This window comes from Papilio machaon, chromosome 1 (genome assembly GCF_912999745.1).
Source record: "Papilio machaon chromosome 1, ilPapMach1.1, whole genome shotgun sequence".
NCBI classification, from domain to species: Eukaryota; Metazoa; Arthropoda; class Insecta; order Lepidoptera; family Papilionidae; genus Papilio; species Papilio machaon.
This window is the reverse complement of record NC_059986.1, coordinates 1048037-1070490: the sequence shown is the minus strand read 5'-3', so window position 1 is coordinate 1070490 and position 22454 is coordinate 1048037. Positions and strand designations below refer to the sequence as shown.

Sequence of the window (22454 nt, the reverse complement as noted above, 5' to 3'; positions counted from 1 at the left end):
ATCTCCTTACGGAGGTATTTTAAGCACTAATTTTCCTGTTCCATCAATATTTGGACGCCGCACTTTTGATACCTGGTTCCAGGTTCATGATCCCAATTTAATCTAAGTTCACTAACATAATGGGCTCGTCGCTCTGCTGATGAATCTCCGAACGGAGGTATTTTAAGCACTAATTTTCGTATACCATCAATATTTGGAGGCCACACTTTTGACACCTGGTCCCAGGTTGATGTTGGCACTGTATGATGGATCTTTGCTCTGTTTGCACTCTTACTGAGGACTCTCGGAATTGTGATGACGAATGGGAAAACTTCGAGCTATAGACTAAAATCGCCGCCTTAATTATTCTGATCCAAATAAAAACGCGTGTCGATATCATTTGAAAATCTATGACATGAGCTGTTATTAATTCCGCATTTTGGGTAAATAGTAAAAATAAATAAGTGCAATTTATAATGGGTTGTATTTTTAATGTTATATTTTATGTTGATTTGGATTTTTGTTTGCTCGAAAGTATTTGCCAATATTTTTCCGAATGAAAATGAACTTTTATTTACAGCCGTGATATAAATCTGTGATAAGATTGAAATATTACATCATTATAACAAATGATTATTTTACCTTTTTTGGTTATTTATATTTAATAGTTGCAACACTTTATAAGATTCTTTTTATGGAGGTATCTACTTTAAATATTAAGTGTTGATAGGAAGTTATTATGTACGATGAATGTTCTTTTAAAGATGAATAGTAATAAAAGTTGATGGTGATGATAATCTCTGTTTGACAATGAAAAGACTTAAAAAATGACAATGACAGAAAACTAAAAATATTAAACGATAAAAATTAAACTGACGCGAGATGCGCGCTGATCACACAACCTTGGAGCTGTTGTTGCCGCAAACAGTTATAATAAAGGTTTACATATAAAAAGATTTTGATAATCTCGTATAAGTTTTTTTTATTTGTTAAGCGAAATGTAATTCTTAAATCAGTATACTATAGTGTTGTATTGTACAAGTTTTACTCCATCTAATATATAAAATTCTCGTGTCACAGTTTTCGTCACCGTACTCCTCCGAAACGGCTTGACCGATTCTCATGAAATTTTGTGAGCATATTCAGTAGGTCTGAGAATCGGACATCATCTATTTTCATACCCCCCCCCATTTTTTAAGTGCGCGCGGACGGAGTCGCGGGCGACAGCTAGTATGTATATACATTGATGTCACAAATTTAATTACTGAGTTCTTATTAAAGTAAAGGACTACTTAATACTTTTTCTAAGTTATGTAAAATATCTGCAAATGTATATATTAATTAAGGCAGTGTCTTTGAAACGAATGTTGTGTGAATAACGGAATTATTTATTTTGTTAAGATTACATTTTGAATTATATACCTACGATTGGGATCAAATTTTTTTTAAACATTTATATGAAGTTTTGTGGATTTGGTCCCTTTGTATAAATATTTTAAATCATCTCTAGAATAATGAACTGAATGTTGTTAATTAAATAAATTTCAGTTGAATAATTGAAAATGTTTTTTTTTTATCATCACCATATTTTTCTATTGAAGAAGAAAATAAAGTGAAAATATTGACCAGTTACTAAAAAGCTTGTATAAATAAAACACTGGAAGTTATTTTTATTTTTTTTTCAACAATAATCGGTGGGCGATATTAATATGCATTTATATTAAAGCAGTGACTATAACTTTTTTACAATAAATTAAATACACACATCTTCCTCATATTCAAGGAACATCCAGGACATGTCTTTACTACAAAAATATTCTTTGGTATTCTTTCCTCAATAATTATGAATGTTGAGGGGTATCGAGCCTAGGAAGAGATGAATGGATTGCGTGAAAGGTTACGGGATTAAAAATGGAGTGACAACTGAAATGACAGGTGAAATACAAGTGGTAAAACGACAGGGAGATGATTCCTTCTTCTATAGTAAAAATGATGCGTCCTATGACGTCTCATGGCGGCTACATCACAGTGAGAACTGGTACAGGCGATGCGCGTGCGGACGCTTGGCGCAGGGTCCGTGCGCGAGCGTGCTGCCGCAGCACGACCAGTGTCGCGCGCCCGGCCATCCCGCGTGCCCGTGCCCGCAACCTGACACAAATCAACCTTAACTGTGGGGGTTTCACTACCGAACCACTTGAATAGAAATAAATTGTCCTTCCTTCTATTTAAAACATGCTCTATTTACTTAATTTAATATCAAGCTTAACCAGGGTTTAAGCTCCCAAAGAACAACCACTCACTGAGACAATTACAGTCTATTGTCATCGTGCTGCAATGTAAGCTAGTGACGTCATGAACAACCGTATTTACCTTTGTACCCGCCGGGCATGGTGGCACCGCAGCCGCAGCGCACGTCGCGCCGCCCGCCGCTAGAGCAGAAAGTGCAGCAGTGGAACTGGCCCGCGTGCGACTTGAACACGCGCGCGCAACACGCGAACGGACTGCCCTGACACATACAACACACATTTAGATTTTTAGAAGCTCGAAAGGACAAGCAAGAGTTTGTTTTTACGAGCAGCTACATTCTCACTTTGATAGGTGTGTCATTAAGTGTGACAGCGAGGAGGTATGCGCCGGGCGCGCGCGGGGCGAGGCGCAGCGCGTACGAGCCGTCATGCCGGTCAGCGGCGCGCGCGCACGTCGGCCGCTCGCTGGAGTCGCGTCGCCGCAGGTAGCCCACCACCTGCACCACACATACCATTCATTACGATGGTTAACCAATATCAATACCGAAAATAAAACATGAAATATGTTAATAGTCAGTGGGCTCAATACCACAAGTAAATCAATAACTGACACTCTTATTGTGCTGGCATGTGTTGATATGTGTTGATGCATAGGTTTTTTTTTTATATATAATGATGGCTCAAATCGCATAACCCCAGGCCGGTGAATTTAAGATATATTTTTTTTATATTGAAATCTGTCAAATGTCAAAGTTATTATATCTCACTTTACTTTTCTCTTACCGTTTTGTTTTGTAAAAGAAAACAGACCCAGCTCACAAAAATTCAAGCATTTCATTTTGAAAAATCCGAATCCATCGCTATTGCAAGACTTCAAATATTCAGCTCATTTCTTGCCTAAACAATATGTTTTAACAAATAAATTTTATTTAACCTGTTCCCCTCCGCACCAAATCCTCTCCCCGTTGCTGTCCCGCAGCTCCACGATGGCCTCGTGCTCGCAGTCCACGTGCAGGTCTTGCAGACCTGATGACAAATATCTTATCTATCTAATTCCATATTATTTCTATTTGTACAAATCATTACCGAAACAAAATATCTTTCAAGTATTAAAGTATTTACCAAGCGTACAATTAATGGTACATTTTGAAACGAGATAATTGTGAGTAAGAACGCTCGCCTTCAGTATGCAGTATACAAGTGTCGGGGTCCGGCGCCTGCGTCAGCAGCCGACCGCACAGCACGGAGTCGGGGCCGAGGCGCGCGGCGGGGTCGAGGCGCAGCACCAGGCGAGGTGGCGCCTCGACCGGCAGCTCCGTCAGCCGCTGCAGCCGGCGCAGCGCGGGCCCGCTCAGCGACAGCACTTCCTCCGCCCGGCCCCCCGACAGCAGCTGCACCGACATCATTCTTCATCTTTACTTTCGTTTTTGGGATTTCGCGGTTTATCATCTGTTCCGATTAATAAACCCAGCCCCATACAAAAACTGTTGAATAAGTCAGCTATTATACCATCGGAGATAGCTGAAAGACATGTATTTAGAAAAAGACCATTTCTATAATGTTTAAATCCATCAATCTCCAAACCTCGACCAACGTAACAGTCTCGAGAGAGAGTCACCTCTTCAGTGAAGCGCACGGCATGTTGTGCGTGTTGTGCGCGCTGCTGCAGGTCTGTGTGCGCGCGCTCGACGCGCTGTCGCTGACGGGCACGCGCGCGCGCTGCGGCAGCGGACAGCGCGCGCCCGTGTGCCTCCGCCGCGCGCCGGTACTGCTCCGCCCACGCGCGCACCTCCGCCTCCACGCGGCTCGCCTCGCTCTGCCCACACAAAAGGAGAACACTTATTTTAATATCCACTAGGAAGGCATTAGACCGTGTACAATATATAACGGCAGACTGACATCTGTCTCAAGCGCGTGTGCGCTGAGGGCGCGCGCTGCGCGCTCGACGTGCTCGGGCACGAGTTTGGCGCGCTCGCAGGCGTCGCGCAGAGCACGCGCGCGCTCCGCCGCCGCCCGCGTCGCGCTCGCCAGTGCGTGCCCCGCGTGCGACACCACACTACAGTCACCGCAGATCACCTGCACCAATACAACATACCGTATTTTTCAACATAACTTTATCATTGGCAAGCAGAACAGCAATGACGGGGTCCAGTTGCTGAAATTCTCTTCTTTACCTTGAATACAAAATCTGTTGTCAGTACTAAAGTAGTGCTAAGTGGAAATGAAATGATGAATGCTTCCTTAAATCAATGATTAGACAAAGATTATGTACCTGACAATGAAGTATTATTGGCATATACGTGAGATTTGTTATGAACAAAGAAATCCATAAAGTTACAATTCAGGAAAACTTTCGAAAAAGCGAAGGCTAATTTTATGTTTTACCTTGAGTATATTTTTATTTTGATTATATGCTTAAGATTCAATCAGACGAGAATCCTTATGCAGACGAAAGAACCAGCTATGGTTGTTTACCTGCTGGCAGGTGGCGCAGTAAATGGTGAGCTCGGAGTTTGTGTGGCGGGCGCAGTAGGTTGGCTGCGGGACGAGGGGCTCGAGGTAATGGCCGGCGGTGGCCTTGGTGCGGCCGTGTGCCTTGCCGCACGCCGCACAGACGCTCACCAGGCACTGGCTGCACCGACTCTCCGCCTGGTGACACACAACCATGCAACGATCTACTATCCAACTACTCTTCTATGAAGAGTATAAAAAAACTTCCTCATATAACTACATTTACACTAGCTGTCGCCCGCGACTCCGTCCGCGCGCAGTTAAAAAAAATAAAAATGAAAAATAGATGTTGGGCGATTCTCAGACCTACTGAATATGCTCACAAAATTTCATGAGAGTCGGTCAAGCCGTTTCGGAGGAGTATGGCAACGAAAATGTGACACGAGAATTTTATATATTAGATATATGATCGTACCGTCGCCTCGTGATCGCCTTTTTGCTGTTAAGATATGGGAAGACAACAAAATTAATTATATTAGTTCAGCCGATGATCGATAATAAGCATAAATAATAAAGTAAATATTAGCTTCAGAAAGAAAGCATTATGTTTGAAAATTAATCGATTGATTGAGAAATCTTCCCACAACATTTCCCTCGTCATACATTGCTGAAAGAAGTTTCACTCGTAACAAACCTATTGGCAAAAAAGGAGCCGATTGAACATCACATACGAAAGAGATTTGCTGATGTGAAGTTAAAAGAAAACTATCAAAAGAATGTGGTTGTGTATAAATGAGGAATCCGAAATATAATTAGTGGCATAGTGACTGACGATGCAGCTACTATTACCGCAGTGCGCTGAACAAACATGTGGCGCTTCCTTTGTTCGCACACACTGTGAATTTAGCTGTGCAACATATCTAGCAGTTAGATGGAGATGCTCAAGGTTAGCACCAATCAGGAACTAAAAGTTATATTTATAAAAGGATATCAAATAGTTTGATTGTATGCAAAAATACCAAAAAATATCCTGGGCTATGGCAAATTGCGAGAAATCTTTTCCTAGCGTTTCCCTCGTCATACCTTGTTGAAACAAAATTTATTGCCGTAACAAACCTACCGACACAAAAAAGAAGCAGACCCAACATAACGAGGAGTAGATGCCACGGCCCGGTCAGGCGAAGGAGAACACCGCGGGGTTTAGTGGGTAGTCCGGCCTTATAAGGCCGGGAGTCCCACACGAAACCGTCCCTGCTGTCCCCGCAGCACGGACGGCGAAGTGCGTAAATGCATTCCCCGCGTCAACAAAAAAAAAAACAACGAGGAGATTTGTTTAAAACGTTGAAAGAAAATCAACAAAAACACTTTCTCATTGCAAGTGCAGAAGTACTTTGCGATGACGACTGTTAATGAAGACGCCAAGAAAGTGGAAATGAAAATCTGTGTTTTTTGTAGAACCAGAAGATTTACCATCTAGAAGAATGAATCATTTAAGAGACTTGAAAAATGTTTTCACGACTGAATTGTTAAGTCCTTTTCGTGCAAGCATGAAAGGTGCCGCGTTGAATTAGTGTTCTGAAACCAGAACTGGAAAAAGAGTTGCAGACAGAAATAGCTTCTTGTGTAAGTATTCGCTTCGGAAAACCTGTTTTTTCAGTTGTCATCGATGAAAGTACTAACGTCACTTCATTAATGGTTCTAGCCGCTATGATAAAATACTGTTTAGGAAAACTTCAAATGATGCAAGTTATAACCTTTAACTGCATGTTTATTTGACATGTAGAATTGCAGCAACATGTATATTTTTAAATTTGAAGACAGTAAATTTATCATAGAAAATTAGAAGTACTGTTCTCTTGCGGCTTCATTTGCATAAAATTCCATAAGAGAAAGTAAAAATTTCGCAATATTTAAAAAATCTTTTATCATTGACTAATTTAAGCTGCACATCTTACAGTACTTTATCCCATCATCATCTCCCTGGCCTTTTCCCACTCACGTGAGGTCGGCACACAAGGTTTTTTTTTTTTTTTTTATAAGAGAAGGGCGCAAACGAGCGGCGCGAACAGCGAAGTGATCATCGACGAGGTTTTATAAATCTTTAAGTTTTTACGGCCATTCGCCTGCCTGTCGACTAGGGCATCGAAACTCGGTTCAATTTTGAAAACCCGGGTTTTCGGGTCTAAGAGTATCAAAACCCGGGTAGACCGGTTTTTTCGAGCATTTCGATCTTTCCATTGAAATTTTTTAAAATACACTAATCTGCATTTATATATCGATTTCCTACAATGAATACAAAATGTAAAGGAAAATAAAATGTCAATTTCTCGCAGGTCTTGGTCTGGCGCTGGCAAATTTTCAAGAGGTATATATATATATTTTGGTTGTGCGTTTAATCAGATTAACAATTTCGTTTAGCATTTCATCACCTGTAGGCCGATAAAAACAGTTTTATCTTCATTTTCAAAGTTCTCAAAATAATTACCCGGATTAGTCAAGTACTGTAGTGTTGCTGCTTGAGTTAGTCTTCTTTTTGCGTATCGTTTGCCAATGCAGTTGCCATTTTGTGACTTAGTGGTGTCTTCATTTGATCCATTTTCTTCAAAGCAAATTTTAGGGAAACATCAGCTGTAAGTAAAGTTGCATCATAGCTGATGGTATGACTTAAGGGACTTCCCTAATGCAACCACCCCCATATTCGTCCAACTTGGCCTAAATCAATTGTACGCATGAGGCTGCAATCAAGGACCTGTGAATTCGTATGAGACCTACTAGGGCTGGTTGAAAAGAATCCGAAACGACAATTAAAAAAAAAGAAATAACATTTTTTTTTACTAGAAACGTAATTTGCAGTCTTTTACGATCTCAATACATGTAATTTTGGGAAATAATAATTATTTGTTTAAAAAATATTCAGCTTTATAGTGAGACAGTTTTCATTTTCATGAAAGTGGAGAAAACGGAGGTTCGTGCCGTCATAAAGTTCTATGTTTTAAAAGGGAAATCGGCGACCCAGATTCAAACTAAGTTGAATAGTGTGTTAGAGGATTCTTCACCTTCATTTAGCACTATCCACTCTTGGGTGGCAGAATTCAAACGAGGACGAACGAGCTGCAATGACGCTCCCCGTAGCGGAAGACCAAATGAGGTAACTACCCCATAAATGGTCAGTAAAATAAAAAATATCGTATTAGAAGACCGTCGATTAAAACTCAGGGAGATAGCCCAAATTGTGAACATCTCATCTGAACGCGTTTTGAACATATTATATGAGCATTTATCTATGAAAAAGCTTTGTGCGAGATGGGTGCTTTTGAACGACGAGCAAAAGAAATAAAGAGTGAATGTTTCAAAGGAGTGTTTGGAACTTTTTAGACGGAATCCCAATGAATTTCTTCGTCGATTTATAACAGTTGATGAGTCCTGGATCCACCACTACACGCCGGAGACCAAAGAGCAGTCTAAACAGTGGACTAAAAGCGGCGAACCCGCACCAAAGAAGGCGAAAACGACATTATCGGCAGGCAAGGTTATGGCAACCGTATTTTGGGGTGCTAGAGGTGTCATCTATGTGGATTACCTTGAAAAGGGAAAAACAATAAATGGCCCATACTATGCAAACTTGTTGCAAAAGTTGAGTAACGCAGTGAAACAAGAAAGACCCCACTTGAATAGGAAAAAAATATTGTTCCACCACGATAATGCACCGGTCCACACTGCAAAAGTTGCGATGGCAAAAATTAAAGAGTTACGCCTTGAATTACTGCCCCACCCGCCATATTCGCCAGGTTTGGCCCCCTGCGACTTCCATCTGTTCCCAAATTTGAAAAAATGGCTAGGAGGACAGAAATTTTCGTCCAACACTGAAGTGATTGCCGCCGTTAATGGCTATTTTGAAGGACTTGACAGTTTTTTTTATAAAAATGGAATAATAGCCCTGGAGAAGCGTTGGTCTAAGTGTATTGAGCTAGGAGGAACATATGTAGAAAAATAAATTAAATTTATTCAAATATCTCTTTTTTCTCCTCTTCATTCCGGATACTTATCAATCAGCCCTCGTAGATTTCGAAAACTGCTATCCCTTGCAAAATTTGGTGAATGTAAAGTTAGCCCTATATAAGTTCTATTTTTATTAGGTGTCCATTCATCGAATGATATCGCACAATTGATAGGAACGTAGCAACGAAGCTACGTTTTACATAATAGTTAATAATTTATCAAAGCGTATTTTTATTACATTTACTTATTATTGCATTCGAAGTGGCTTAAACTTAATAAATTACAAAAACAAAAGTTTTAAAAAAACCCGATAAACCCGAGTTTTAATAATCAAACCCGGGTTTTTTTGTAATCCTCAGAACCGGGAAAAACCGGGTTTTTTCGGTCCGGGTATACCCGGTCTCGATGCCCTACTGTCGACCCTGCCCTACTTGGGAGAACAATACTTTACCCCATAACATATGTTATTTATTTTGTTCCACTTGTAAGGTAATGTAAGTGTGTTGTTATAGTCTCCGTCTATATCTTTCCATAGTTGAATGTTAATGAAAAAATATTTTTATATCCTTTGATTTGATCGAAGAATACGAGAACAAAATATATAACTATGTCATAAATTCATAGACTATGTTTTTATTCTTTTATTTCTATAATCAACATGTTAAAGAAATCAAATAATTGTTAGGTGGGTAACTTTATGTTGACGTCAAAAACCGACTTCAAGCTTCAAGGATACATTTCTAAACCTTTCATTTCATTAGATTGAAGGTAAATAAGACTTAACCTTGACCAATAGTAGAACCAACCAACGACAAGCGACAACAATCAACCAATTTATACATATCTATTTTTACAGTTACACTAGTTACACTATACAGTTTTACAAAACGAAACGAACGACAAGTCGACAACCAAACAATTTCGAAAAGACTCCAAAATGAAGAGAACGACCGAGCAGATTGACCAATATCGAAGATCGAAGCTATACTTTGATCCGGGAATACTTTAACGGCGACGCAAAACTCTTAACACTGTGATCAATAACTAAAATGTTGCGTACCAACGCCATCTGTTGGCAAGCTACGGAAACGGCGCTAACAGTGAACACATGAAACACAAGTGAAAAATAGTCTAGGGTACTTATTTTAAAATTATATCTAAAATTCGTGACGTGACAGGACGCAAAGCGTAGTTTATGTTCACGAATACAAAGGGCCAACTTAAAAGGTAAATGTGGCGTTGTATTACTAATGGAATTCTTATGCATTAGTTCGTAGCCGTGGAATCGACACGCACGAATTACTCGCCATATGTGTAGCACAACTCTCACGCATTTCATGTGGACATTTTAATAAATTGTTTTTAATCTCACAAAGCATAGGTTGAGAAATACTAATTGACTTTGTAATTAAACTTTTTGTAATAACGTTAAAACAAAAGAATCACAATCGCAATAGATTAATAATTTTGTTTACGACATTGATTTTTTAGTACAATTATTTGCAACACGCGCCTCAGTAACGTCATCAACAAAATTTGTAAGAGATTTGTTGGTGTACTTTACGTCCGCTAGGTGCGCTGCACAATATTTAATACAAATTTTGTTACTGACTATTAGAGCTAGGCTTTATGTTTGCTTACTACAACGCACCTTATTGTCAGTCTCGCACATATCACATAGTACCGTGACGTCATCTTCTCGGTCAGCGAGGCTCATCTTGCGCAGTAGTACGTAGTTGAGCGGCAGGTCAGACACTCCTCCAGGGGGCAATTGTGTCTCGTGCCCGCATGTCGGACACACCAATAACTGCACACTCCTACCTGACACCTGACCAGAAAGTAATAAGAATATTACGTGTACATTTCAATTTAACACGAAATAGAAGGATTGTTATCATACGTGTGGCCATTGCGTTATTTAATTTTTGCTTTTATTTTATTTGCCGCTGTTAATTTATTTATTATGCATCTATTATTACAGTCGTTAATTTAAATTCGTCTTTATTTAGTTTACCTTCTTAATGTATATGCCGTATTTCTGTGGCTTGTCATCAAGACTTCCGTCCGAGTTGGAGTTGCGGGCGTCGCTCTCGTAGCCCGAGCCCGCCGAACCTCCGGAGCCCGCGCCGGAGCCCGACCCACATTCCTCGGGTTCCAGTTGTATGGATCCTGTAACAATTGACATAAAAAATAACGAACTACAGTTTGTGAAGACAAAGCTAAGTTTGGAACGACGAAAAATATCCTGGCTCGAGAACTTACGCTATTTTTTTAGTAAAAAAACTTGTTCATTTTTCAAAGTCACGATATCGAGAGTGCAATTTTCTCCAATCGAAGACCTACCAAAGATGGCATTTTAAAAGATGTTTGGTGTTAAAAGGTGTTTATAAACATACTGATAAGCTTACAAGATTTTTTATTAATATCATTCATATCTTCATGCATTTAAAGACCTAGGAAATTGGAATGATGGAGAGCATATAATGATTCATGAGGCCGAGGTCGTTGTGTTTACGAATCCGTTGTAATGAGTAAGCGCTACTCGAGGCTTCCACCGTCGGAAATAACTGAATATCTCTGCCAATTGCTATCGCGGCAACGCTCAAAAATTACATAAATAGACAATCTTTAAGTCATTGACAGGGATAGCACAGCTAAGGAACTGATTAATTGAAAGGAACTGAAGAATGACTCATTTATGAATGAATTTTGCCTTCAAGAGTAATTTTTTGTTTTTTATCCATCAATAAAATAGCAACTTCATCTTTAGTCTATCTAAATGCAATGTAATCAAATGTTTTTTTTAAATCTTCACAATTTTTGGATCAGTCTTTTTGGGATAAATGTCCTTAACAAATTATGAAAGATATATGTTACCAGTTCAGAGCATCAGTTTTATAACCTATGAGAGATCTTGACGAGTGATTAAAATAGCCGTGTTATTAATAAATGTTTGACTTTATAACCTGTACAGTTTCTGGTTTACATCTGTCGTGTTATTGTTTCAGTTCGAAATCAACAGATACAGTTGTTTCACTAAACAATAGTTCACTGTTGTTTTTTTTAAACGTGTAAATAAGCTTTATCCTAGTTCTAAATTCAAAAAGATAAACTACCTAAAAATATGAATTGTTACGTGAAATTATCGTAAATTATCGACATTCACTACAATTTTTTTTAATTTCAGTCCATCCATTTTGATCAAAATTTACTTGCACGATTTGAAATGGGAACGTAAACGAATAAAGAGTAAACGTTTGAAATCTTTGAATAAACTCCATCTTGTTTTTTTAATCGCCATTGATGGACGTGTTGTTTATATGTATTAGGATGTTTGTTAACAATTATATTCTATTTAGTACATTCAAAGAATATTTTTAAATCTCATTTGAGAAATCGTTTGCACGATGTTTATTAAGTACTAAGAGTACATATCAATATCTTACCTATATATCTATATATATAAAAGAAAGTTGCGTTAGTTACACCATTTATAACTCAAGAACGGCTGAATCGATTTGACTGAAAATTGGTGGGCAGGTAGCTTAGAACCAGGAAACGGACATAGGATAATTTTACCCCGTTTTCTATTTTGTATTCCGCGCAACCGAGTCGCGGGTAAAAGCTAGTATCTAATAAAGTTAGACATTTTAGGCATACTAATAAATATTGTACAAGTCAATAAAGTGGAATCCAAAGTAAAAATTCGTTAGTTAGCAATCAGTTCATCCATGTGTAAAGCGTAATCCTGCGCGGTGCTAGGTCGTTGTTTGTATGTAGGGCTTCGGTTAGCCCATCACCCCTGCCTCTTTTGACTCCACATGTTACCTTGTTCACGGAAGACTAATTGGATCTTTCGCTTAATGTAGTTACAGTAAAACAATTCTATTTAAAATTATTAGTTCATAAGACAAATTAATTTTAGAAACTACGCAATAGTACAGACTTGATTTTCTTTTCTTTTAAGCATATTAAAGAGATCTCGTTCTTCATTTTATGCTTCATTTTTCCTTAATATTAACAGAGCAAACACCCAATTCGATATTAAAAAGAACTAATAATTGGGACATTGTTCTAGAACAAAATTAACAACGTGTTAGTCAATAAATCAGTAGAGTTCAGTTAATTCAGCATGATATTGATGTACGCCGGAACATAGCTAATGTTTTTCTATATTTAGATGTGCCACCGGGGATGCCGCCTATTGATACAGACTGTATTCACCGTCAGTTTCCATTGATGAAAGACATTTACGAAAGCATGTTATCTCAGTTTTGTCGAAGGGCAAAAGAGATGACAATAATGGAATCCCACGTTAATGAGTACAGTTATTGAAGTTGGCCTGATATTAATAAAATCTATTACACCTAAATAAAAAAAATTATATAAAAATTTTGTAGAGAAAGATTCTTTACCTTTAGAGTATTATTGCACTATTTATAATACGTTACACGTAAGCTGAATTTTATAATAGCAAAATAATTGAAATAAACAATGTAAAATGGAATAAAACAGTACTACAAATCTTATGAAGGGAATTTTAAGATGTTTCGCTAATATTAATGGATCACTTTACTAATTTACGACACTGCGGCAAAAGTATTTAACGTCTTTTAATATCGTAGTGACACCAACATCCTTTCCATCCTTACTCATTTCCTTACAAACACCCTTCTGTGTGCAGTTCTCTATTTTCTTAAATGTTTTACGACGCATCTACCCATTAACGATTCATAATAAATGGTTCATAGTACATTTTATATCTCAAACAGATGCTTTGGAAACAGACAAAGCAAAGCAGTTTGTTTTTTTTATTGACATCGATTGGCCTCAATTTTAAGTGAACTCTCAAATAAAATGCTCAAACTAGGTTTGTTTCAAGCTTGTGACCATTGCGTATTTATTTATTTTTATTTAACGGCTTGGTTATGTAATGCTTCATTTACGAGTTCATCTGGTTTCTTTTACTTTTAAATTTGGTGTTTAGCAAAACCAATGTAGTCAAGTCCAATCGGATGTTATCAGGGTTGTTATTACAAAAAAATTGACCGTTAAGTAAATGTCACCCAAAAAAAAAAAAATCAATGCTCAAAAATAAGGACTTTTCACAGCTTGCAGGTGCAAAAATACTTTTTCCAAAATTTTGTAATTCATTAAAACCTGTTTGGCAGTTTGGTGCTAGCACTCGCTGAATTTAAAAAAAAACAACAGATTACAATTACCATCATCAACTTCATTCCACAGATCTTCCTCTTCTCGCCGTAGACCCTGGAGACATCTGGTACAGAAGCTGTGGAGACATCCCAGCAGCCTGGGCTCCACCAACTCCTTCTTGCACAGACCACACTCCCAATCCTTAACCCTGCTCTTCCGACCTTCACTATACGAAGACCGCAGCCCGACGCACAAACTTTGACTGGCCGGTCTTGAACATTTCTGGTGCAGGGGACTGTTACCAGCACTGATCGAAGACGGCTCCAATGATTTTCTTCGATCTTGCTTTTTACGCGTGAAGCTTCCGAAAATATACATAATTCTATCTACTTCCATTTGTTTTACGATTCAAGAAAAAACAAATTTACTTTTAGAGCCATTTAAAAAAATGAAATAGACAAAAAAAAATTAATTTCTTTTTTTAATAAAAACATATGCACAAGCTAATTCCAGAATGTTAAAATTAAAAAAAAAAATTAATTTTTTTGTATCTATATAATCAATGCTTGGCATTACGTGTTACTTTTGCTTCCCGCGTTCGTATAAAAATAAACGTCCTATCGAGATGGCGCGCTCAGGTCGACTATCTCGTGTGGGACGTGGACGCACATCACTATAGTCACGTGTCACGAGTAGGGCACATCCCTACAAATCATTACTAATGACATTGTAACTGATTGACTTTTGTTTTTATTACATTCTATTTACAATTGTTTAAAGCGAATTACAAAAATTGTCGCTACATTTTACATATAGAAATTGTAATTAATTCTTTATTTACGAAGTTTGCGATACGTTCGAAACAAAATTTTGTTACAAGAAACGATTTAATTATAGTTTTCATAAAGTTTAGCCAATCGATTGGTTTCTTTGTCTCTTATAATGGATAGAATCTGTAAAAAAAATTAAGGACAGTTTTTATCTTCAGGATTCGAACGCATGACCCCATATTTTGTATATCGTATCTACTAAACACTCTGCATTCGCTAAACAATAATAATACTAATTATGCTATTGTAACTTATTCTAAAGTAAACTATTTCAAATGTTTTTTTTTTGTATTTTGGAAAACTGTTTCCTTAGGGATAATCTAAAAATCTATTGACAATTGTAAGATATTTTTAGCATCTGTTGAAATAAGTTCATGTCAGAGTTAATATCCTAAAATAACGGTTGAGTTGTATGCGTATAATTAAGGGAGATCTATATTTGTGGTAACCCATGTCAATTTTTGTTTCCTTGATTGATTGGGAAAGCTGTTAATATCGTACAATCCCATTAAACATATGAACGTGAAATACTACTGTATCTAATAAACTATTCCACATTTTAGTATCAAATTCACACAGATTAAAAAAGTTTCGCGTCATTATAAAAAAAACAATAAATCTTTCATTAGCTCTAATGAAATTATGCACATTTCCTCATTCCTGAGGGTTGACGTTTTGACCCTCCCTCGCTGTTCACTAAATAGCTAGTAAATAAATCTACATTTAATAACACAAAAATAATACGGTAGAAGTAATTTTGTACATTTAATATTTACCAAATAAAAAGAGATCGTCTTTCACAAACCGTTCCAGTTAAAAAAGTACATTTCAATCTGTTAATTTCGGCCGCGCTGGTGTAGCTGCTGAAGCCTTGTTCAAACACTGACCGATTGGGTAGGATTTACCTTTAAATTACACTTCAGCGACAAATGTGATCTATTCATTATGATTTAATATCTTATATATCTATAATATATTATAATGATTTTAACATTGATTCATTAGCGTTACTAAATAGAAGCAGTCCTGAATTTGTTGTACTTTAATATCTCTCTACTGTTCGGGTTTAAGTCGTAGTCTTGACAAGTAAGTACTTTCTCGAATTTCTAGAAAGAATGAAAAGAAAGAAAGATAAGTTTATTTGGTATAAAAATACATTACACGTCATACAGAATCTTATGGGGTCCTACGGAATAATTAGATAATTTTTTGTGTTAAAAGTTACTTCTTTCGTACAGTCAATAAAATGCAATAAAAAGTCTACACTTGCAGGTGAAAATTCATTTTTGCTGACGAAAGTAGTATTTTGGTCTTTTTTACTAGTTTTTTAGGAGAATTCAAACAAAATGTAGACTTATAAGGGCATATCTACATTAATTTAAAAAGTGACATGTATAAAAATACATCTTATACGTAACCATAGAGTATTGACCATTTCTGTCTTAGTCATTAAAAATTTTCATAAACGTCCTGAATTTTAAAAAAAGGAAATCAAAAGTGAGAAAAGAAATTAGATAATGATAGTCATCATCATCATCAACCTGCCCTTATCCCTATGGAGGGTCGGCACAGTATGTACTACTCCTCCATACATCTCTATCAGCCGTCATATCTGAATTTACCCCCTTCTTACGCATATCCTCTTTCACACAATCCATCCATACTTTCTTTGGTCTTCCTCTACCTTTATAGCCATCCACATTCAATCTCATTACTTTTTTGTTTATATGATTATCATCCCTCCGCATAACATGTCCAAACCACGCTAACCTTCTGCTCCTCAATTTCTCGATAACTGGCGCTACTTTCAAACTTCCTCTGATATGCACATTCTTAACTTTATCTTTTCTTGTCACACCACACATCCATCTTAGCATACGCATCTCAGCTACATGCAATCTTCTTTCATCCGAAACCTTGGTGGCCCAACATTCAGATCCGTACAATAAGACAGGTCTTACGATTGACTTGTAGATCTGTCCCTTAAGCTTGGGTGGCATTCTTGGATCACAAGTCACACCGGTGACCTGTCGCCATTTCATCCAACCTGCATTTATTCGGCTTTTCACATCCCGGTCAACACCACCATCGTATTGGACGAGTGAACCGAGGTACTTAAAATCGGAGCAGGTTGGTAGGTCAACACCATTTAAAGCGATTGGAGAAAAGCTGGTCGGACCACCAAAATCGCAGAACAAATGTTCAGTTTTGGTTCTGCTGATTTTAAGACCAACTCTCTCCAATTTATCTCGCCATTTTTCCAACCTGCTCTGCACCTCGCATTAGATTAATTAATTAATTAGATAATGATAGTAGTTTTCCAAATCTGTCTGAAACAAAACGCATGTGTCATTTCTCAAAATTTGAATACGACTAGTGGTGTGTCTCTTCTTAAATTCTCAACAATATTATTCGAGAACCGATTTTGATGAAGTCGACTCGAATTGATCGAGTTTTCAAACATTTTCAACACTATAGTTGAATTTATTTATGCCTTGTTACAAAAATACTCAATTCAAATTACCGTTCTGTTAAGTCATTGAAATAATTTTTTGGGAACACTCAATTCTCCATGTAGTTTGTTCACGAGGGACAGTAATCAAAACTTTAATTTGGTTCACATTTATTTCGTTTGAGATATAAAATTTTGATTTTGAAAATATGTAACATATTTATCACATTGACAATTGATTTCTAGAATCGATGTTGACAATCAAGGTACATCACTTTAAAGTTAATGTCAAAGTCAAACTCTGCTGTTTATCTGTCATACTGCAGTCAGCAGCGTTTGTTTCGTGACATTGATGAACACTTGAGGATTTTCTATTCGTAAGCTTTTCTAGTGTGGGTGCGGAATGCGTGTTTATATTTATAATGAACCCAAATAAAATTATGTCACTGTTGATTTTAACATAGAAAACACTGAGCGTTGTTTCAATATCGCTATGTTGAACTTGCACAAAATTTGGTTATTATCATGTCTCTGTGTTATTGTTATGATTATTTTATATTTTCAAACAGAAATTGCTCGTTTGGAGCAAAATTATCGCAAACTGGGTACGTTATATTTTATTTGTAACAAATTAAAGACTTTACCGAGTTTAACGCGAGTGTTTCGTTTCAGAATATAAGTTGACACAAAGTCAATCAAATTCTCGTCAGTTTTTCCCGAAAACATTAGAAAAGGATAGTGATGACTTGGTGGTCATATACAACCGCGTACCTAAGACAGGATCCACTAGTTTCGTTGGTGTGGCCTATGATTTGTGCAAGAAGAACCATTTCAAAGTGCTACACATTAACATCACAGCAAACATGCATGTAATGTCTTTAAGCAATCAGTATAAGTTCGCTCAGAATGTGACAATGTGGCAGGAAGTGAAACCAGCACTTTATCATGGTCATATGGCATTTTTAAACTTTGAAAGGTATGTATGTTATATGTTTGTTTTATATTTAATATATGGGAATAAATTTTGCATAGGCATTTTCACAAGAATTTTCTTATTTTACACTATCACATATATCTGGTAAGTGGTTAACACAAGCTGTATAACAGGGATCCCCAAATTTTGGACAAGTGACCCCCTTTTCCAAAATGAACCGTTTCCACAGACCCCCCATGGCCAAATTACCTACTTTTAAGATCAATTATTATTATTATTATTCATTCTTACTTAAGTCAATAGAAGAAGACAGAGTGAGAATTAGCAATGCTTTAAGTTCGGGTTAAGGGGGTTGATATAGATCCCTTTGAAAATCCCTGCTGTATGAGATACTATTTGACATGGATCTAAGTAAAGTTTTTGATGACTATTAATTTTAAAACATCTATATATTTTCAGATTAGGCACATCAACAAAACCAGTATTTATTAATTTAATAAGAAAGCCATTAGATAGACTGGTGTCTTACTATTATTTCCTTAGAAATGGAGATAATTTTAGACCCCACTTGGTACGGAAGAAACACGGAGACAAAATGGTGAGGTTTTATATAAATATAAAAAAAAACTACAAAATAGAGCTGTAACCATAAACCACACATTCTAGATCAGCTTTAGTGTTTATAGTGTAAGGAGACAAGTGATAAAGTGTACCAATAGAGTAAGTGATCATTCATATGAACTCATAAAAAGGGACCTCTATATAATAAGACAATTATTAAAAAAATAGAGTGCAGAAAGGAATGAGTGAAATGGAATCTGGGGCAATTTACCCCTTAAAAATACTCACAAGTATTCCCCAGATATTTCTTTTCCCCCCATTTTTTGTGACTTCATAATCATAAGCATGCAAAATTCTTAAAATTAATTCCTTCACAGACTTTTGATGAATGCGTGGAAAAAAATCAAGCAGACTGTGACCCTAACACCATGTGGCTACAAGTTCCCTTCTTCTGTGGTCACTCAGCGCAATGTTGGTAAGTCAATTTAAGAATTTCAAATCATAAGTTAAATTTTTATATAAAATTATGCGTAATAAATAAAACATAAAAATTGAATCTGGAAAAGTGAGTGTAAGAGACAGAGATGTTATTCTTACTTATAAAGGTCTTTAACTTGAGATTCGAGATAATTTTATGAGTATTAATTAATAAAAGATAAATATTAGGCATATTTTTGTTATTTAATAGAAATATTCAATTTAAAATACTGTTTATTTAATTTTTTACTATTTTAAATCATAGCTCGTTACTACTTATTACTCTACTGTGCAACAATCAAGTTGTAACAGCATTGTTGTTAATAACATTAGATTACTTTACAATTTCCTGGTTTCATTTAATTCATGTCAAAAAGCTTTGGTTGGCAGCAATCTCTAAACACAGTGGTTATATAAACCGTTGTCTAAAGGTAGATACGTTATGTTATAGGCCGTCTATAATTAATTATTTCAGGAAACCTGGCAGTCAATGGGCGTTAGAGCAAGCAAAACACAATCTAGTAAATCATTATCTACTTGTAGGTGTGACAGAAGAAATGCTAGATTTTATATCTGTATTAGAAGCCGTTTTACCTCGCATATTCAAAGGCGCCACCGAACATTATCTGAATAGTAATAAATCCCATCTAAGACAGACTAGTTCTAAAATAGATCCGACTCAAAGGACCATAGATAAAATTCAAAAATCGATCGTATGGAAAATGGAAAACGAATTGTACGAATTTGCGTTGGAAAATTTCAAATTTTTCCAAAGAAAAGTATTGATGAAAGAAAATCTTGGTGTTCCCCAAACTTACTTCTACGAAAAGATACGACCGAAATTATAATGTTTTTATTTTATTAGGAAATAAATAATTCATTCCAGATGTTATGTTGTAAATATTAATGTTATTTATTACTACATTTTTAAGAAATAGTTAAAATTTAAACATTAACAAAATTTAAAAGACAAAGCGAATTTATAATCCGTGCAGGTTTCAAATGTTACTGCTGTGGCCTAATGGATTTTTTTATTATCTGTCGTAGTTGCATATTTTGTAAAAGACTTGTTTAAAACTACCAAAAGAAAAAACTAATTAAAAAAAAGTTCTTTAAATATTAACATAAAATATATTATACCACAAATGAAACAGACCATAAGTGTACTAAAATTTATAAACGTTTTTTTATAAATTAATTCTGGAATAATCTTTCATTACCTGGAGCAACATCATTTGCATTAGCGTCGCTAGTAGCGACAGGAGAGGGGTCATCTATCCCCCTTTCCCCTAAATAACCGGAAAATAAAAATAGATAATTACTTCGAAATACTACGGTACTTACAATCTCTATAGATCCATATAACAGCTCAAAAACTACTTGTCAGTATTTATATTCCCTAGCTAGTATCCATTACCTTTGGAATATTTTTTTACTACCTGCCTCCCAAGATCTAGCTTAGATCATTAGTTGGTGACGCTCTACACGATTTAAACGACCAAATGCATCTGCAAACATCTACTAAGATGTTTGAAATTTAAGCAAATCTTATGATTTATTTTAAGGCTGAATAATTGATAATTATTTAATGTTTTAAACAAAATAATGTTAACAATTCTAGTACGAGGGCCACACTGAAAGTTTTTAGAACTGGCCACTTTTTAAGAATGTAATAAAAAAATAAGTTTAAATTTTGAAAATAGAACTCTTTCCTAATGTTATTGAGTACTAATTTCATTCGTTTGTCATTTGTTTTACTATTTGGCGGCAAATTGAAAGTTGTTGGTGTCACGCCAGTATGAATTTAACGCGAGAAAATTTTCGTACCATGATTTTGTACGACTTTCGGTGTCATTTAAGTCAACAAGAATGTTGTGACAGACTTCGATTGGCCTTTCACGATGAAGACCCTTCTCGGGCCACTGTTTATAACTGGTTTAATGAGTTTAAACGTGGTCGCACTAATCTCAACGATGCTATGCGTCAAGGACGGCCTTCTACGGCGACGACTGAAGATAACATCAGTGTTGTGCGGTGTATGATAGAGACAGATCCAAGAGTAACCTATCAAGAGATTCGGACAAGCTTAGGCATCGGTATGACACAAGTGAAAAAAATCCTCCACAAATATTTAGCCATTAGGAAGCTTTGTGCCCGGTGGGTACCCCATTATTTGACCGAGGCCCAAAAACTCCGTCGTGTTGATTGATGCCATGAAATGATACAAATATTTAACGGAGGTGACTCAAAAGCTGTGTTCGACATGCTTAAGGGTGAAGAAAGCTGGATTTATTGCTATGATCCGGAAACCAAAAGACAATGTGCTCAGTGGGTGTTTTCTTCCGAGGAGTTGCCAACTAAATTGAAGAGAGGTCGAAGTGCAGGAAAAAAGATGGTGGCCTCATTCTTCGGAAGGACCGGTCATTATGTGACAATTGTTTTAGAAGATCAAAATTTACTTACTGCAGAGTGGTATACTAACAAACGTTTGCCACTTGTCTTGGAAAAAGATCGAGAGAAACGACCTTGATCTAGGATCCTACTTCACCACGACAACGTCTCTTCGCACACCGCCGGACGAACGACCGACTATTTGGTGTCGTCAGACGTGGAATTTCTGGGTCAACCGCCATTTAGCCCCGACCTCGCACCTTGCGATTTTTATTTATTCCCGAAAATAAAAGAAAAACGTCGAGGAAAAAATTTTATGGACGCCAAAGAACCAGTGGCTGCGTTCCAGAAGGCCATCGAAGAGACCCCTAAGGACGAGTGGGCAAAGTGGTTTTCTCGGTGGTTCTATCGAATGCAGCGATGTATTAATGTTAATAGAAATATTCTAAAAATATATAATAAAAATAACAACTTGCTAGTTTGCTTAGTTTTTGATTTTCTAAGAACTTTCAGTGTGACCCTCGTAATTGTATAATGTAGTTTGGTCATTATAGTCCCCTATATAATTACAAAGAAATTAATAACAAGATGTTGGACAGATTGTTTAAGTTTTCCATTTGTATGACGGCCTAATATAAAGTTTATTTAATAGTGTTTAAAAGCAAAAAGAGAAAAATTTAAATAATGCCTTCTTAAGACTTACAAAATACTTTCTAATGTGGTTATTTGTGTGTTAACTTGTTAGCATTATTTATGCTTGATAATTTTTATATTAACCATTTTAATTTTAATATTTGAATTGTTTTGATCTTTGTTAAATATTAAATGAATGTTATATTTGCAAAATATAATTATTTTATAATTTTTAAGCTAAACCAGTGGTTATTAATGCAACGAAATATAAATGATTTTTAAATGCCATTTTGTGACATATTTTTTTTCTGTTATGGCAACATTTTTTTTTACTCTGTGACAAGAAG

The 22454-nt window shown here is 36.4% G+C and overlaps 2 protein-coding genes across 2 annotated transcripts; one reads left to right on the top strand and one right to left on the bottom strand.

Moving 5' to 3' along the window:
* Positions 1–1677: 1677 nt before the first annotated feature.
* On the bottom strand, positions 1678–14251 carry LOC106712813 (tripartite motif-containing protein 45). The gene is made up of 11 exons (XM_014505463.2): positions 13898–14251; positions 10690–10844; positions 10327–10503; positions 4701–4874; positions 4125–4301; positions 3844–4041; positions 3406–3616; positions 3160–3251; positions 2570–2722; positions 2350–2485; positions 1678–2127 (listed from the first exon to the last, which is right to left on the bottom strand). The coding sequence occupies exons 1-11, from the start codon at positions 14223–14225 to the stop codon at positions 2003–2005; spliced, it is 1926 nt and encodes a 641-aa protein (XP_014360949.2). The 5' UTR covers positions 14226–14251; the 3' UTR covers positions 1678–2002.
* Positions 14252–17456: 3205 nt separating this feature from the next.
* On the top strand, positions 17457–19963 carry LOC106712814 (heparin sulfate O-sulfotransferase). Its single transcript, XM_014505464.2, has 5 exons — positions 17457–17716; positions 17784–18087; positions 18505–18643; positions 18984–19081; positions 19559–19963. The coding sequence occupies exons 1-5, from the start codon at positions 17605–17607 to the stop codon at positions 19929–19931; spliced, it is 1026 nt and encodes a 341-aa protein (XP_014360950.2). The 5' UTR covers positions 17457–17604; the 3' UTR covers positions 19932–19963.
* Positions 19964–22454: the final 2491 nt, after the last annotated feature.

Bases quoted from the DNA above. Each gene is read 5' to 3' on its own strand.
- LOC106712813 (XM_014505463.2), bottom strand. From the start codon at position 14,225: ATGGAAGTAGATAGAATTATGTATATTTTCGGAAGCTTCACGCGTAAA. The intron at 4,302-4,700 runs GTAAACAACCAT...GTATTGGTGCAG, and splicing joins ACTGCGCCACCTGCCAGCAG to GTGATCTGCGGTGACTGTAG. The intron at 2,128-2,349 runs GTAAATACGGTT...GATTTGTGTCAG, and splicing joins CATGCCCGGCGGGTACAAAG to GTTGCGGGCACGGGCACGCG.
- LOC106712814 (XM_014505464.2), top strand. From the start codon at position 17,605: ATGTTGAACTTGCACAAAATTTGGTTATTATCATGTCTCTGTGTTATT. The intron at 17,717-17,783 runs GTACGTTATATT...GTTTCGTTTCAG, and splicing joins GCAAAATTATCGCAAACTGG to AATATAAGTTGACACAAAGT. The intron at 19,082-19,558 runs GTAAGTCAATTT...TAATTATTTCAG, and splicing joins GGTCACTCAGCGCAATGTTG to GAAACCTGGCAGTCAATGGG.